Genomic DNA, 14520 nt, shown 5'->3' with positions numbered 1-14520 from the left:
TTCTTGTCATATCTAAATTTCCATTTCTTTTGTTTTTCTTTAATTTCTTTCTGAATTTCTTCTTGTAATATTTCAGGTCTCTGGTACTCTTCTATTACAACTTCATTCGCAAACTTGGCATCTTGAAACCTCGGTGTATATCCCAATAGGCATCTATATGGCGACTTTCCTGTTGTCTGATTTACAGCAAGATTTAAATTTCGTTCTACTTCTTTGATCTTACTGTCCCATTCTTCTTCATTTTCCAAACTAGTCGTAATGACTGGTACAAGAGTCCTGTTAACTCGCTCAACCTGTCCATTCGCTTGTGCCCATTTACTTGAAGTTAAATGATGTTTGATACCTCGTTTCGAACAAAATTCTTCAAATTCATCAGCTGTGAAAGCAGTTCCTCTGTCAGTAACAATTACTTTAGGACTTCCATATCTATCAATGAAATGTTTAAATACCATGGCTGCCTCTTTGCTAGTCGTACTTCTAACAGGATATAAGGTTACAAACTTGGTCAAAGCATCTACAAAAACCAAAATATAGGAATTACCTCTGGTACTTTTGATAAACGGTCCTAAATGATCTGCATGAACTCTTTCCATTGGTCTTGAAGGTGGATCCACTAGATGTAAGGGTCCTGGTCTCTTACCTCCTGGTGTTTTCTCTGTAGCACACTCAAAACATCCATGTATATGTCTTCGGACATATCTTCTCATACCCTTAAACCAACATGTCTCTAGTATTTTCTGTACAGTTCTGTCAACTGAAAAGTGTCCCATTTGATTGTGATATTTCACCACTATGGATTTCCTCATATTCGGTGGTATTACATATAACAATCTCTGTTCTCCCTTGACTTCAACTTTTCTGTACAATCTGCCATTATCTAACTCATAATTCTGTACTTTATTTCTTTCTTCTTGGCTCCTATCTTCGGAATTCTTTCTCAAAATATCAATTAATGTACTTATACTTTCGTCATTTCGTTGTATCATTAATACTTTATCGTGTTCTTCTAGCAAACTGTAGACTCCTAAATTAAGATGTTCCATTTCACCTACTGGTGCTCGGCTTAATGCATCTACGTGTGCCATCTTTTCACCTTTTCTATGCCTGATCTCGAAATCATATTCCATCAATATGGCATACCATCTGGCTAGTTGTGGTTTCATTCGATGTGCGTTTAGGTATACTAAAGCTTGACAATCGGTGTATATGATAAAATGAATTCCCAATAACATAGCTCTCAGTCTCTCCACTGACCAAACTATTGCCAGTAGTTCTGTGCGGTAGGAATGGTATTTTTGCTCCGCCTCTGTGTTCTTCTTGGATACACAATAGACTAGATGCATCTTGTTATCATCACCTTTCTGCAATAACATCCCTGCTATTCCGATAGAACTGGCATCAGTGTGTAGTTCCGTTTCTGCACTTCGACTATACAGCTGCAAAGCTGGTGCATGTAGTATTTGTCCTTTAATTCACGGAATGCTTGCTCTTCCTTTTACCCCATTCAAAACTTCTATCCTTTCCAGTTAGGTCGGCTAATGGTCTAGCTATAACGGCATACCTTTCTACGAATCTCCTAAAAATCCTGTCAATCCAAGGAATCGTCTAACCTCATGAGCGTTTCTAGGTTTTGGATAGTCCCTCTATAGCTGTCATCTTTCCCTTTCCTGGTAATATACCCTTTTCTGATAATTCAAATCCCAAATAGGTTACCGTGTTACTGCCAAAAACACATTTTCCAAGGTTCAAGGTCAATTTGGCTTTTTGGAACGCTTCAAACACCATTTCTAATCTTTCCAGCATCTGTTGCCAATCCCTTGCTGGTATAAGAACATCATCTAAAAAATTAACACATATTTTATTCTTTAAGTCACCTAATACTAAATTCATGAGTCGCGAGAATTCATATGGTGCGTTTGTTAATCCAAATACCATTTTAGTAAATTGTCCTGTATCGTCATTGGTGATGAAAGCTGTCTTCTCCTGGGCCTTCTCCGTCAATGGTACCTGGAGATATCCACTTGTTAAGTCCAACGTGCTAAAAAGTGTACAGCCACTTAACCCTTCAAACTGTTCATCAATTTGTGGTATAGGGAAATTCTGCTTTATCGTTTGTTGGTTTAATTTTCTAAAATCCACCACCAACCTCTTTCCTCCGTTTTTCTTTCCAACCAATAGCACTGGGCTTGCGTACTGAGAATTTGTCTCTTTAACGATACCCAACTGTTTTAGTTCACCAACCTGTCATTTAATTTCTTGTCGATCCTCGTAAGAGTTTTTATATGGTTTATGCCTTACTGGTATGTCATTGTCAACAATATCCATCGTAATTAAATCGGTACATCCAATCTCCTTCAACGTCAATGCAAATATGGATCGGTACTGATTAACCAAATTTAATAAGTCTTCCACATGTTCGTGAGGTGTATGCTTATCCACATTCAGCATTTCCTTAGAAATCCGTTCACAGTCACTAACTGCCTGTACTGTATATTCCTGATCTCCACGTAACTTAATATTTTGTTCGGATATATCTATATTATGGTCTGTGGTATTAAGTATTGGTACGTACAATGCCTTATGATCTTTTATTTCTGCTTGAATCACATTAATGTGGTTCTTTCGAATGACTTGTCCCTTGGTAATTTGTATATGTTTACCTTGTTTATCTGCTTCTGGAAAATCACAAAATGGTTGTGTCTCTGAGTATCCAAACACTAGTTGATCTCCAACTCTATAGTAAGCTAAATGAGTCTGCTCTGTAAATGTCCTGCCCAAAATGACATCGACTTCCTGAGCATTCTTCGGCACTACAAAGACATCTACCTTAGCTGTTACATTATCTAAAGTGATTTCCTTAGCAATTTTTTTTTAGCTTGATCTTCCACTTTAGAAAAATTGACAATGTCGTGCAATAATTCGTCTGCATCCTTGTGTTTTACTGCCATTAAACCTGGAATGATTTTTCTGTTTATTAAACCTATCAAAATTTGTTCTTTCATTTCTTCGAATTCTAAATTAAGTTGTTTACATAAAGAGATTTTATCATGGAAATACAGAAAAATACTTTCCGACCTATGTTGCCTTCTATTTTTCATTTTCTCCCAAATTTCAGTCATGCTAATTCTTAATTTAAAGGTTTTCTCAAACTTAGATTTAAAATCGTTATACTCCTTTATTTCCCTGGCATTTGACATATACCAATTCTTAGCTGCTCCAACTAAATGTATTTTCGCAGTTTCTAACTTGAATTCTTCAGGCCATTTATGTATTATCGCAGTAGTTTCCAATTGTTCCAACCAATCCATTGCAGTCTTCCCCAATGTTTCTCCGTTAAAATCACTAATAGACTTACTGAAGTCTGGGATAATTTGGTATTTCTGGACATTATCTTGTTGCTGAATAAGTCTCGTTAACCTTTCTTCACTCGTTATACGGTTCTGTTCCATCATTTGCATCAAAGCCATCATCTGTTTTGCTAAATCTGACGATTCCATAGCTCCAGAAGCTTCTGTAAAATTAGGATTCTCCATTTCCCCGGAATAACTTGTAAAATTCTGATTAAATCGAGGCATTCAGAATAAAATTCTCAAAACAACACTTTTTGTCCTTCACAAAACGTCAATTTTATCTTCACCTAACCAAAGAGTAGATAAGACAAGAGACGACAGTGAACAAAGAAGTCGAATTTCGCGAGAGAGACGCAGATATATTAAAATTTAAAGGTCCCGTCAAGTTCCATTTTGTCTGTTGCCAAGTATATTTCTTTGAAAAATAAACAAGATTTTCTGAAAATAAATTAATAATATAAGAAGGATATAAGTAACGTATGTTAAAACGGAAATGTAAATTTTTAGTTTAGGTTGGTTTAGGTTCTTTTTTCGCAATGTAGTGATAATATCAAAGAAACAGAATGGCTAAAGTTGATCGATTTCAAAGATAAACAGATAAAATCTGAAAATCTGACAACGGCGCATTTTATTTATTCTAACCTATGATTTTAGGACGCTAATCAGCTGTGCTAATCAAGCTTAAACATAAACAAATCTGATTAGTTGTTTTCTTGAATTTTTGCCTTTTTAAAGTGTGTTTTCAGAGTTTTTCGATATATTATGGTTTTGAGAGTTTTTAAGGTTTAATTTTAGTATCGTTTTTATTGCGTTCTAATTTGTAAGTATTGCTAAATATGAATACTGAACAGGACACGAGTAGCAGGAAAAGACGAGATGGTGGCAATGTGTGTGCTTATAAAGACTGCAAAAATAGGTCTTATTCTTCGACAAACATAATATTTCACTCTAGTCGCTTTCTCTTGTTTACCAACGATACACAAAGTATTGCTTTTGTTATCTTTATTCCCCGACAAATATGTTTCTAATTATAATTTATTTTATATAATATTTAGAAAACTCATTTTTTTTTCGTTTCTATTTATCTCTTTACCCATACAGTAACTATTTATAAGCTATACAGGAAAATTTTAATAAAAGTCTATTTCAAATTTCCCGCGAAAAAATTACGAAAATTTAAAGGGACAAGCGAGACGAGGTCACTCTCCCCACCACTCAAACATGAAAGGTACCGCGCGAACTGTCGTCTCTTGTCTTATCTACTCTTTGACCTAACTTCAGTTCTATTTTTAGCTGTCAATTGTGAACACTGTCTACTGCCTTGGTTTATTCTATATCTCTGGGTTTACTGCTTGTTTCAGACCAAATTTTCTTAAAAGAAGAACCGTACCAGCTGTTCGATCAAAAAGTCAATATCATTGCCTGGAAACTTATATGGTGAAATTTTGATAAAATAATTTAGTACTCACTAAAAACACTACTAGTTTATTTGGTTGCCTGTGATATGCATATACAGGGTGTTTCCTAATTAATCTAAAAAATAAAAAATCGTTTGAAAACGGCTTAAGGCGGGCTCTTAATAAGTATATTTATTTTTTTCTCGGCAACCGTTTGATGAACAAGAAAAACTCAAAAGATCAATTTTGTCGAAAAAGGATGGCCAGTCAAGAAAAAAATATATTTTCTTTAAAAAAACAGTAGTGTACCATTTATTTTAAGCAAAATATCGATTTTTTTAATTTTTAACACCCTGTAGATCAGAAAGGAAGTACTTTAGACCTAATGGTTATATAAAAATTGTTTTAAGAACACATGAGGAATCACACCACAATTTTTTAGACTAATTAGAAAACACCCTGTATATTGTCAACTTGACAATGATTGTTGATAAATCAAAAAATACCTTTTCTGTGAAAAAAGCCCGATTTTCACAGGAAAAATTTTGGTTTTTATTGAATTTGGGCCTGCGTCTGCAAATACCGGTATGTTTTTTAATATTCTATCTATCTAAATTTTAAATATTATAGTCACAAATAGTTTTATTATTTATTAACTGTAAAAATGGTATACTTATAAGTTTTATCAAATATTGTGATTTACTTTCTACATTGTAGTCAAAATTTATATTTAATAAACTGTAAAATATATATATTCTTATGTTTTATTAAAGTTACTCTGATATACTAATATATCAGTGTAACTTTAAAACTAAATCCTTTGAAATCAAATATAAACATAAAAAATATTTACAGCAGAAAAGGCGCAGGCGCTGGGTTAAACGTAGTCTCTACTAAGAACACGGAGGGGCGCTTTGACCCAAAATTTTACTATTAAGTTTCATATCTATCTTAATAGAAGATTATTTTCTTTTATCTATGGTCAATATGTCCCTAGATTAAGACTCCTTTTCCACCACGCATAGATAAATGCAACAAGTTTAGATTGGAAAGCCCGTAAAAATTTTAGGTCGCGAAATTACTTTGGGTCGCGACCGTTATACGCGATCTGGCGCTGCTATAGCGGTCGCTAAGAACAACGGCAAACAAAAACAGAAATAATTTTCTCTTGTCAAAGTCAGAATCTTCAAAAATCATAATAATCTTTCAAAATCCAAACTGCTGTCATTAAAGAAATTCCGATAAGTGCTTATAGCGTCCATTTTCAAAGTAATAATTGCTATCTTGTGAGTTTAATTTAAGTTTTATTTACTCCAACCGGTGATAATTGTGAAAAAGTGGCATTAAAAACTCAAAAAGCTGTGCTGTGAACTGTGAACTGCAAAAACCATCGTGAATCGTGGCACAACGTCGGTTTCCAATGTTTCATAGGTATTTCATACATGCGTCCTTATATAAAATAAAGTTTCTTGTATGCAACACACTGTCTTTTATTTATAAAATTAAACGAAAATAATAATAAATTTGAATAAACAATATTTGGCGATATAATTCCGGAAAAAGCCGAACCGCTCCGAAATTTTCAAAAGTTTTGGGTCGCGACCGTTGCAAGAATAGCGCCAAATAGTGTTTACATTGTCCTTATGGGCACTTTCCAATCTAAACTTGTTTCATTTATCTATGCCACCACGTTGTCCACGTTTTCCCGTCTAACCTATATTTTTCACCATATAACTTATTTTCGATTCCCGGCACTACACGTTGTTATTAATCTCACTTCTGAATTGTTAACTTTACTTTAGTCCAAATAAAGCACCATTAACTTAATTTATGTTTATTTTACACTATTATTTCGTCAGCCGATATTAACAATAAATTATTATACTCTCTTGCCGTACAGTTCTCTTCTAATACTCCCCTCTCTTCCTCTACATCACCTTTTTCAAGGCTCGAGCTGTATAACGGGTTGCATACCATTAAATGTCGATAACAAATGGAAAATCAATAAGTTTTTTATTTAATCATTAAAAAAAAGTTTCGTATATAATCTTTTTCGTAAATTTTGTTTGTTTAAGAATTTATTGAATTTCAAACAAATAATTTGTGCTCTAGATATTTGTAGTTGATAAGTTAGTTTCATTAGGGAATATTGCAGAAAAATACCTCAATATACCACAATTCACCAAAACACGTAGGTACGTTCTGGTACGTGTTAGCATCAGCAGCAGACTACATTATTATATATCAGTAGTTCCCAAACTTATTTTTCTCGTGGACCACTTTCAAAATTTTACTGGTTTCGGTGGACCCCCTGCTGCTACATTTCTACCACATTCTTAAAGTCGCCAAAAAATAAAAATTGTGTCACTTCTGAGTTCTGTCCCTATATTCCGATATGTAAAATAAAAACGAAAAATGGTACATTTTATATCACTTTATTTATTAAAAGAATAGAATTACAAGAAAAAATATTAAGGTAATATAGGTTCAGGTCATAATTTTAATTAATGGGAAGGATGTATCTGATGGAGTGTCAGCAAACGATCAATGTTTGGCTTTTATTTTTGTGAGCAATAACCGCAAATCCCCCGCTCTGTGATGTTTAATTTGCTCCTTTTTTTTTGTTAAGAGGTTTGTAACGGCACTAAAACTCCTTTCGACAAGGTATGACGAGGGAAAAGCTATTAAAAATTTCCTTGCGATTTCCCACAGTCCAGGATATTTTTCGGGTATTTCTGCTTGCAGCCAAAATGTTGGGTAGCCTTTTCTAAATTTCACCTTCAGCTCCTCATTAGTGCTTAGCTCGAGCAGCTCCTCTTGTAATACAACATTGGCCACTTCCGTTTCATCAAATGGATTTATGATCCATGGTGGTATATCCATCGTCAGTATATCTTCAAACCTGGTTTTGAAGTCATCATGCAGAGCACTTAAATGTTGACTGTAGGTATGGATATCCTCATCAATACATTCTACCTGCGACAAGTTTGGAAATTGAGAGAATTCGCGCCGACTAATGTTTTGCTTCATAAATTTCAATTTCCCAAGAAAAGCCGAAATTATCCCCTTTGTTTTTATTAAATTCAGGCTGTCCCCTTGTAACTGCAAGTTAATATCATTAAATTTTTTAAACAAATCTGTCAAATACGCAATGTCTGCTTTGAATTTGATCAAGTTTTCTTTTAAATCTGGATCTCTACTTTCTAAGAACTCTAATATGGAATCGAAAACAGAGTAAAATCTCGTTAAGCATGCACCTTTCGACAACCAGCGTACTTCAGTATGTAAGAGCAGTCGTTGGAAGTCTTCATCATTTTCGTCGCACAATTGAGCAAATAAACGCGTATTCAATGCATTGCTTCTGATTTTGTTGACAGCTTTTATTACAAAATGAAGAGATTGGTTCAACCTGTCACTTAAATGTTTTGCCACAAGATGTTGTCGGTGGATTACGCAATGAATAGCTGTAAGTCCTGGTATAATTCTTTTGAGATGACTTATAAACCCACGATATCGCCCGACCATTGCAGGAGCTCCGTCTGTTGCCACTGAAATAATGTTTGTAAATGGGATCGATTTTTCCGTAAAAAAATTACTCAGGACATTAAATATTGATTCGCCTTTAGTGTCAGTCTCCAAAGTTCTGGCAAATAGCAATTCTTCGTGAATTTCTTCCTCAACAATAAATCGGACATATGCCAATAGTAATGCTTCATTACTGGGTAACGTTGACTCGTCCAGTTGTATAGAAAAATGAGTTTTTTGCAGATGATTGCACAAAAAGCTTTCGATATCAGAGCTCATTTCATCAATGCGTCTTTGTACAGTATTGTTACTTAATGGAATTCTTTTTAGTACGTCAAATGGAGATTTGTGCAAAACAGTTTTTAAAACCTCTTCAACAGCGGGTAAAATTAATTGTTCTCCGATAGTGTGCGGTTTTCCAGATTTTGCTATAAGTAATGAGATATTGTAAGATGCCCTCAAGCCATCATCGTTACTTTGAGATGTTGAAGCGAACATACTGTTGCGAGCCGGTGTGGACTCGACCTAACCTCACAATATGGCCCGCCCTCGGATGACCTTAACATCGCATAGACACCGCAATGATTCATTCGTTCGAGAAGAATCGAGACCCACTAGAATGGACTCGTACATACGAGAACATTCGAAAACCTTCTCTATGCGCCTAACGATCTATGGACTATTCTAGATTTCTTTTGCTGTAGGTATAAAAGCCGGCGGCAGTGGCCTAGAGGGCAGTTATAAATATACCAGTGCAGTTGACGCGCTAAAATTCAAAATAAATTCTTAGTTATAAATCGTTTGTAAATATTTCTATAAGTCTTTTATCGTTATTGTTTTTTTGTTAATTAGTGTTAAATAAATAGTGTTTAAATAAATTGTGACTTTCTATCCACACGGAACCGACGAAAACGTAACAATTGGTGTCAAGTGTGGCGTGTGTGATAGACTAGAAGAATAAAAAAGACTGACCATGGCTCCGAAGAAATTGTTGAAAGACTTGAAAGTGTCCGAACTGAAATCCATATTGGAAGAGAGAGAGTGCGAGACAGATGGAAAGAAAAAGCATTTTGCAAACTAGACTGAGAGACGTTTTGAGGGAGGAAGGCGAGGATCCGGACACATTTTGCTTTGAGTTCGAAGGTGACCTTGACTCGTGCCTACAAAAATTAGAAGCTAAAATGACGGAAAACTCTCAAAAAAATTAGAAGACAGTTTGAATGATAAAATGACAGAGAATTCTCAAAAATTAGACGACAACTTGAACAATTTGAATAGTAAAATAATTGACTTGGAAGTTAATTTAGAAGAGAAAATCAGTGATAAAATTAATATTTTGGAAGATAAGATCGCAGAAAATTCTAAAGACATACAGGCCAGCTTTAATAATAAAATACTTAATTTAGAAGAAAAGATAACAGGAAATTCCAGGAATTAGAAGAAAAGATTATAGAGAATTCTACGGAGCTACAAGACAAAATAACACAAATTGAGGACGATGTAAAATAAAAAATCGAAATTTTAAACAAGAAATAGAAAAGGCCAATTCACCAAAATGTCAAGAAACATCGGAGGCACCGAAACTAGTCGAAAATAAGTATATCTCAAAGTCAGTTATTAAGCCTCCACAGTTTGACGGAAAAACCGCTTGGGCCAATTATTTTTGCCAGTTTGAGGCCGCTGCGAGAGCGAACGGATGGACAATCGCTGAAAAGGCTACCGCTTTGACTGTCGCACTGCGAGGAGATGCGACTGATATCCTGCAGACATTGTCACCATCGGAACAGGGAGATTATCAGCAATTGGTACGACATTTAGAAATGAGGTACGGCCAAGCTCATTTGGAACATGTCTATCATTCCCAGCTAAAAAATCGCATTCAAAGTCAAATGAGTCTCTGCAGGAGTTTGAAGCCGACGTAGCCCGCCTCGTTCGCCTTGCGTACCCTGCTACGCCAGAGAATGTTATGGAGCGGTTGGCAGTACAGGCATTCTCCGACGGCTTACGTGATAACGAGACAAGACAAGCACTTCTCCTAGCCCACCCAACGCACTTGGTGGATGCTTTAGCACGTGCCCTAGAATTTGAGGCCGCGAAACAAAGTTCTAGGTCTTTAGGAAGAGTACGGGCCATCGACGAATGTTCCGACGAATCCGTGGAAGGGATTGTTCGGAAGGTAATGGACCAGTACATGGGCAAGAAGGGACCGATTCGTTGCTGGAACTGCGGACAGGTGGGACACGTGCGAAGCCGTTGTAAGGAGAAGAACGAAGAACCGGCTTCGTCGAGGTCGGAAAACTACTAAGGGTCGAAATGAAGGGGCACACGTCGACCTGTACCCAACATGCCCCAACGAAAACTGCTCAAGTCGCCTCGCTACAACACAAATTCAACAGCATTTTTGTGGATGGTTATGTTGATGGAGAGTTCCGGACCATGCTGTTGGATACAGGTGCGACAAAAACTATCATCAGACCGGACATTCTTAAAACATCGAAGAAGGTTAAAACAACACAATGGCGACTACGTACTGCCACGGGGGGCTCCGCTGCTGTCCATGGAGAAGTAAACCTTAATTTTGTTATTGGGAGCACCAGTTTTGAACATCCAGTGTTAGTAGCAGATATCGAAGATGAACTTATTCTCGGAATGGACATCATGACCACTAAAGGTTTTGAACTAAACTTCAAGCAGGGAATTTTGAAAATAAATGAAGAAGAAGTGGTTCTACATCGAAAATGTGAGGAGACGCTTCGCGTGGTGGTAGCAGAAGATGTTTCGATCCCTGAGCGCTGTGAGATATTTTTGGATGGTTGCCTGGAAGGTAAAATGAATAATGGGAGTATTATTCTGTTGGAGCCAAGGAACCATGACAGCGAAATAGGACGAGGGGTCGCTGTTGGAAAAGCCCTGCTACGAGCGAAGAAGACGAAGAAGACTGTACCGGTGAGAGTAATGAACACGAATTATTATTCTGTATCCTTGAAGAAGGGAACCCTGTTAGGGTACTGTTGTTCGGTCTCCTCAGTCATTCGAAGCGTGGTAGCCTCCAAAGTTTCGACTTCAAAAATTCCGGACAAAATGGTGAAGGAGTTAGTAAACGTTAAAGGATTATCTCCCGAAAATAGTAGAAAATTGAGAAACCTAATAATCAAGTATCAAGACGTGTTTGATAAAGGAGAAGCAGGAGATAGAGGTCGTACCAATTTAGTACAACATAAAATTGACACCGGAGATGCACGACCAATCAAACAAAATCCGAGAAGACTTTCGCTCGCCAAACGTGAAGAAGCTGACAAAATCCTTCGAGAAATGAAAGAAGAGGGTGTCATCGAACCATCTAACAGCCCGTGGACATCGCCGGTAGTACTAGTAAAGAAGAAAGACGGTACCACCAGGTTCTGTGTTGATTATCGGCAGCTCAATAATGTTACCAAGAAGGATAGCTATCCCCTGCCGAGGATAGACGATACTCTAGACACACTGGCGGGGTCAACGATATTCTCTACGTTAGATCTGAAGAGTGGATATTGGCAAGTCGACATGGCGCCGAAAGACAGAGAAGAGACAGCGTTCTCGGTGGGCTCCGGACTGTGGCAATTTACCGTCATGCCTTTTGGATTGTGCAACGCGCCAGCTACCTTTGAGAGACTAATGGAGTCTGTGTTAAAGGGACTATCCTGGACTACCTGTTTAGTGTACCTGGATGACATCATAGTGGTTGGGAAATCCTTTGACCATCATCTGAAGAATTTGGAAGAAGTTTTCAAGCGACTAGGGAGTTCTGGTTTGAAACTTAGCCCCAAGAAATGTCATCTGTGTCAAGAAAGGTACACTACTTGGGCCATGTAGTCTCCTCCCAAGGAGTTGCGGTAGATCCACAGAAGACCAAGACAGTGGAAGAGTGGCCGATACCTAAAGATAAACATGAACTACGAAGCTTTTTGGGACTATGCACATACTATCGACGCTATGTACAGGGTTTCGCCACCATCGCAAAACCATTGACCAGACTTACCGAAGGCGAGAGGCGTTTCTCTTGGGACTCAGATTCTGACGAGGCATTCCGAAAATTGAAGAAGGCCCTGACTAGTGCGCCCATACTTAGCTACCCTCTTGGCAACGGAAACTTTTATATTGGATACCGACGCTAGCAATGTTGCATTAGGCGCTGTTCTGTCTCAGATCCAGGATGGTCAAGAAAAAGTCATTGGTTATTTTAGTAAGACCTTGTCAAAACCGGAAAGGAACTACTGTGTAACCAGACGAGAATTACTAGCAGTAGTTAAAGCAGTGGAACACTTCTACAAGTATCTCTATGGAAGAAAGTTCTTGTTAAGAACAGACCATGCTGCTTTGAAATGGCTGTTGCAGTTTAAGAATCCTGAAGGGCAGGTAGCTAGATGGATTGAACGATTACAAGAATTTGACTTCGACACAGAACATCGAGCTGGGGCAATCCATCGAAATGCCGACGCACTTTCCAGAAGACCTTGCGCTAAGGACTGTAAGCATTGTTCCCGAGCAGAAGAGAAAGAAGTGAAACTCCTAAGAACAACTGTGGTTAATGATAGTTGGCAACCCGAAGATCTTGCAAATGACCAAACCAGTGACCCAGAATTAGGTTTAGTAATTAACTGGAAAACACAGGCCAAAGACCAACGTGGGAAGAAGTTTGCAGATATTCGCCGAACGTAAAGTCGTACTGGGCCCAGTGGAATTCCTTGGTAATAGATAACGGACTACTTCGCCGTGTGATCGAGAGACCGGAGGGACAAGAAGAGAAGGCAGATCGTCATTCCAAAGAAGAGGGTCCCAGAAGTCTTGGAGGAAGTTCACAATGGAACCAGCGGAGGACATCTTGGTGTTACCAAGACACTTGGCAAGCTGCGTGAACGGTTCTACTGGGTGAACTGCAAAGAAGATGTGAGGGCCTGGTGTAAGAAATGTGACATTTGCGCAGCCATTAATGGGCCACAAAAGCGTGGTAAAGCCCCTATGCGCCAGTACAATGTTGGTAGTCCCTTCGAACGAATAGCGATCGACGTGGCTGGTCCTTTCCCGGAGACGAACGATGGCAACAAATACATTGTGGTAGTAATGGATTACTTCAGCAAATGGGTCGAGGCCTACGCGTTGCCAAATCAAGAAGCGTCCACGATTGCTGATGCCCTTGTTAAAGAATGGATCTGCAGGTTTGGTGTTCCCATGGAGCTTCATTCAGATCAGGGAAGAAACTTTGAATCCAATCTGTTCCAAGGCGTCTGTGAAGTCCTGAACATCCGCAAGACCAGGACGACTGCTCTACATCCACAATCCTATGGGATGGTTGAACGCATGAACAGAACTATCAACCGTTATCTGGCCAAAGTAGTCTCTGACCACCAAAGAGACTGGGACAAATTTCTTCACCTGTTCCTGTTGGCCTACCGTTCATCCGTCCAAGAATCTACAGGGCAAACTCCAGCCAGCATCGTTATGGGACGGGAAGTGCGCCTACCCTGTGATCTGAAATTTGGTTGCCGACCGGGAGAAGAAGTCGCCGGAGAAGATTATGTCCACACACTACGTCAAAGGATGGACGACATTCATCAGAGAGTCCGCCTAAATATTCAAAGTGCTAGTGACCGAATGAAGGAACACTACGACATTCAAGCTGAGCATGGAGGATACCAACCAGGGAAGTTGGTGTGGCTATATAACCCGCAGAGACGTCGTGGGTTATCTCCGAAGCTACAATCCTCGTGGGAAAGGCCATACGAAGTCATGGATAGAATTAATGACGTCGTATACCGTATCAGAAAATTGCCAAAAGGAAAACCGAGGGTAGTCCATTTCAACCGTTTGAGCCCCTACCAAGGCGAAATAGAAGATCGTGCTGGGACCGTGAGAACCTGCAGCTTTGATCCCCCCTGATTCGGAGATGTCCTTTGACGATTTCATGGCCCGATACAACAGCAGTGAGAAGGCTCGCTATGGTGTAACCAAAGAAGATCAACGAGACCTCTTTTCCGTGCCTCCTGATTATTCGCTCGCTCATTGTGTGGCTCGAGATTTGCGGATGTCCAGAGGAATCGCTGCGACGTTCAATGAGAAGTTTGGGCGTGTCGGAGAACTACGCCGACAGGATCCAGAGGTTGGAAGCGTCTTGAGGCTAACCGACAATGCACATGGTCAAGCAAGGCACATCTTCTACCTGGTCACCAAGGAATGGTCCCCGAGTAAGCCGACTTATCTCAATCTATGGA

The 14520-nt window shown here is 38.6% G+C and overlaps 2 protein-coding genes across 3 annotated transcripts in view; one reads left to right on the top strand and one right to left on the bottom strand.

The window, feature by feature from the left end:
• LOC115874960 (27 kDa hemolymph glycoprotein-like) overlaps positions 1-14520 on the top strand; it is a 97421-nt gene that overhangs the window by 10128 nt on the left and 72773 nt on the right. The window lies entirely within an intron of this gene.
• LOC115874961 lies at positions 2881-3635 on the bottom strand. The gene is made up of 2 exons (XM_030890266.1): positions 3202-3635; positions 2881-2953 (listed from the first exon to the last, which is right to left on the bottom strand). Exons 1-2 carry the CDS (start codon positions 3573-3575, stop codon positions 2890-2892), a joined length of 438 nt encoding a protein of 145 aa, XP_030746126.1. The 5' UTR covers positions 3576-3635; the 3' UTR covers positions 2881-2889.

Source organism: Sitophilus oryzae, unplaced genomic scaffold (genome assembly GCF_002938485.1).
Source record: "Sitophilus oryzae breed Bouriz unplaced genomic scaffold, Soryzae_2.0 scaffold_130_pilon_pilon, whole genome shotgun sequence".
Lineage (NCBI taxonomy): Eukaryota > Metazoa > Arthropoda > Insecta > Coleoptera > Curculionidae > Sitophilus > Sitophilus oryzae.
Note: the sequence above shows the minus strand (reverse complement) of the source record. Positions and strands in the feature narration are given on the sequence as shown.

Bases quoted from the DNA above. Each gene is read 5' to 3' on its own strand.
- LOC115874961 (XM_030890266.1), bottom strand. From the start codon at position 3,575: ATGCCTCGATTTAATCAGAATTTTACAAGTTATTCCGGGGAAATGGAG. The intron at 2,954-3,201 runs GTATATGTCAAA...AAATCATTCCAG, and splicing joins GTTGGAGCAGCTAAGAATTG to GTTTAATGGCAGTAAAACAC.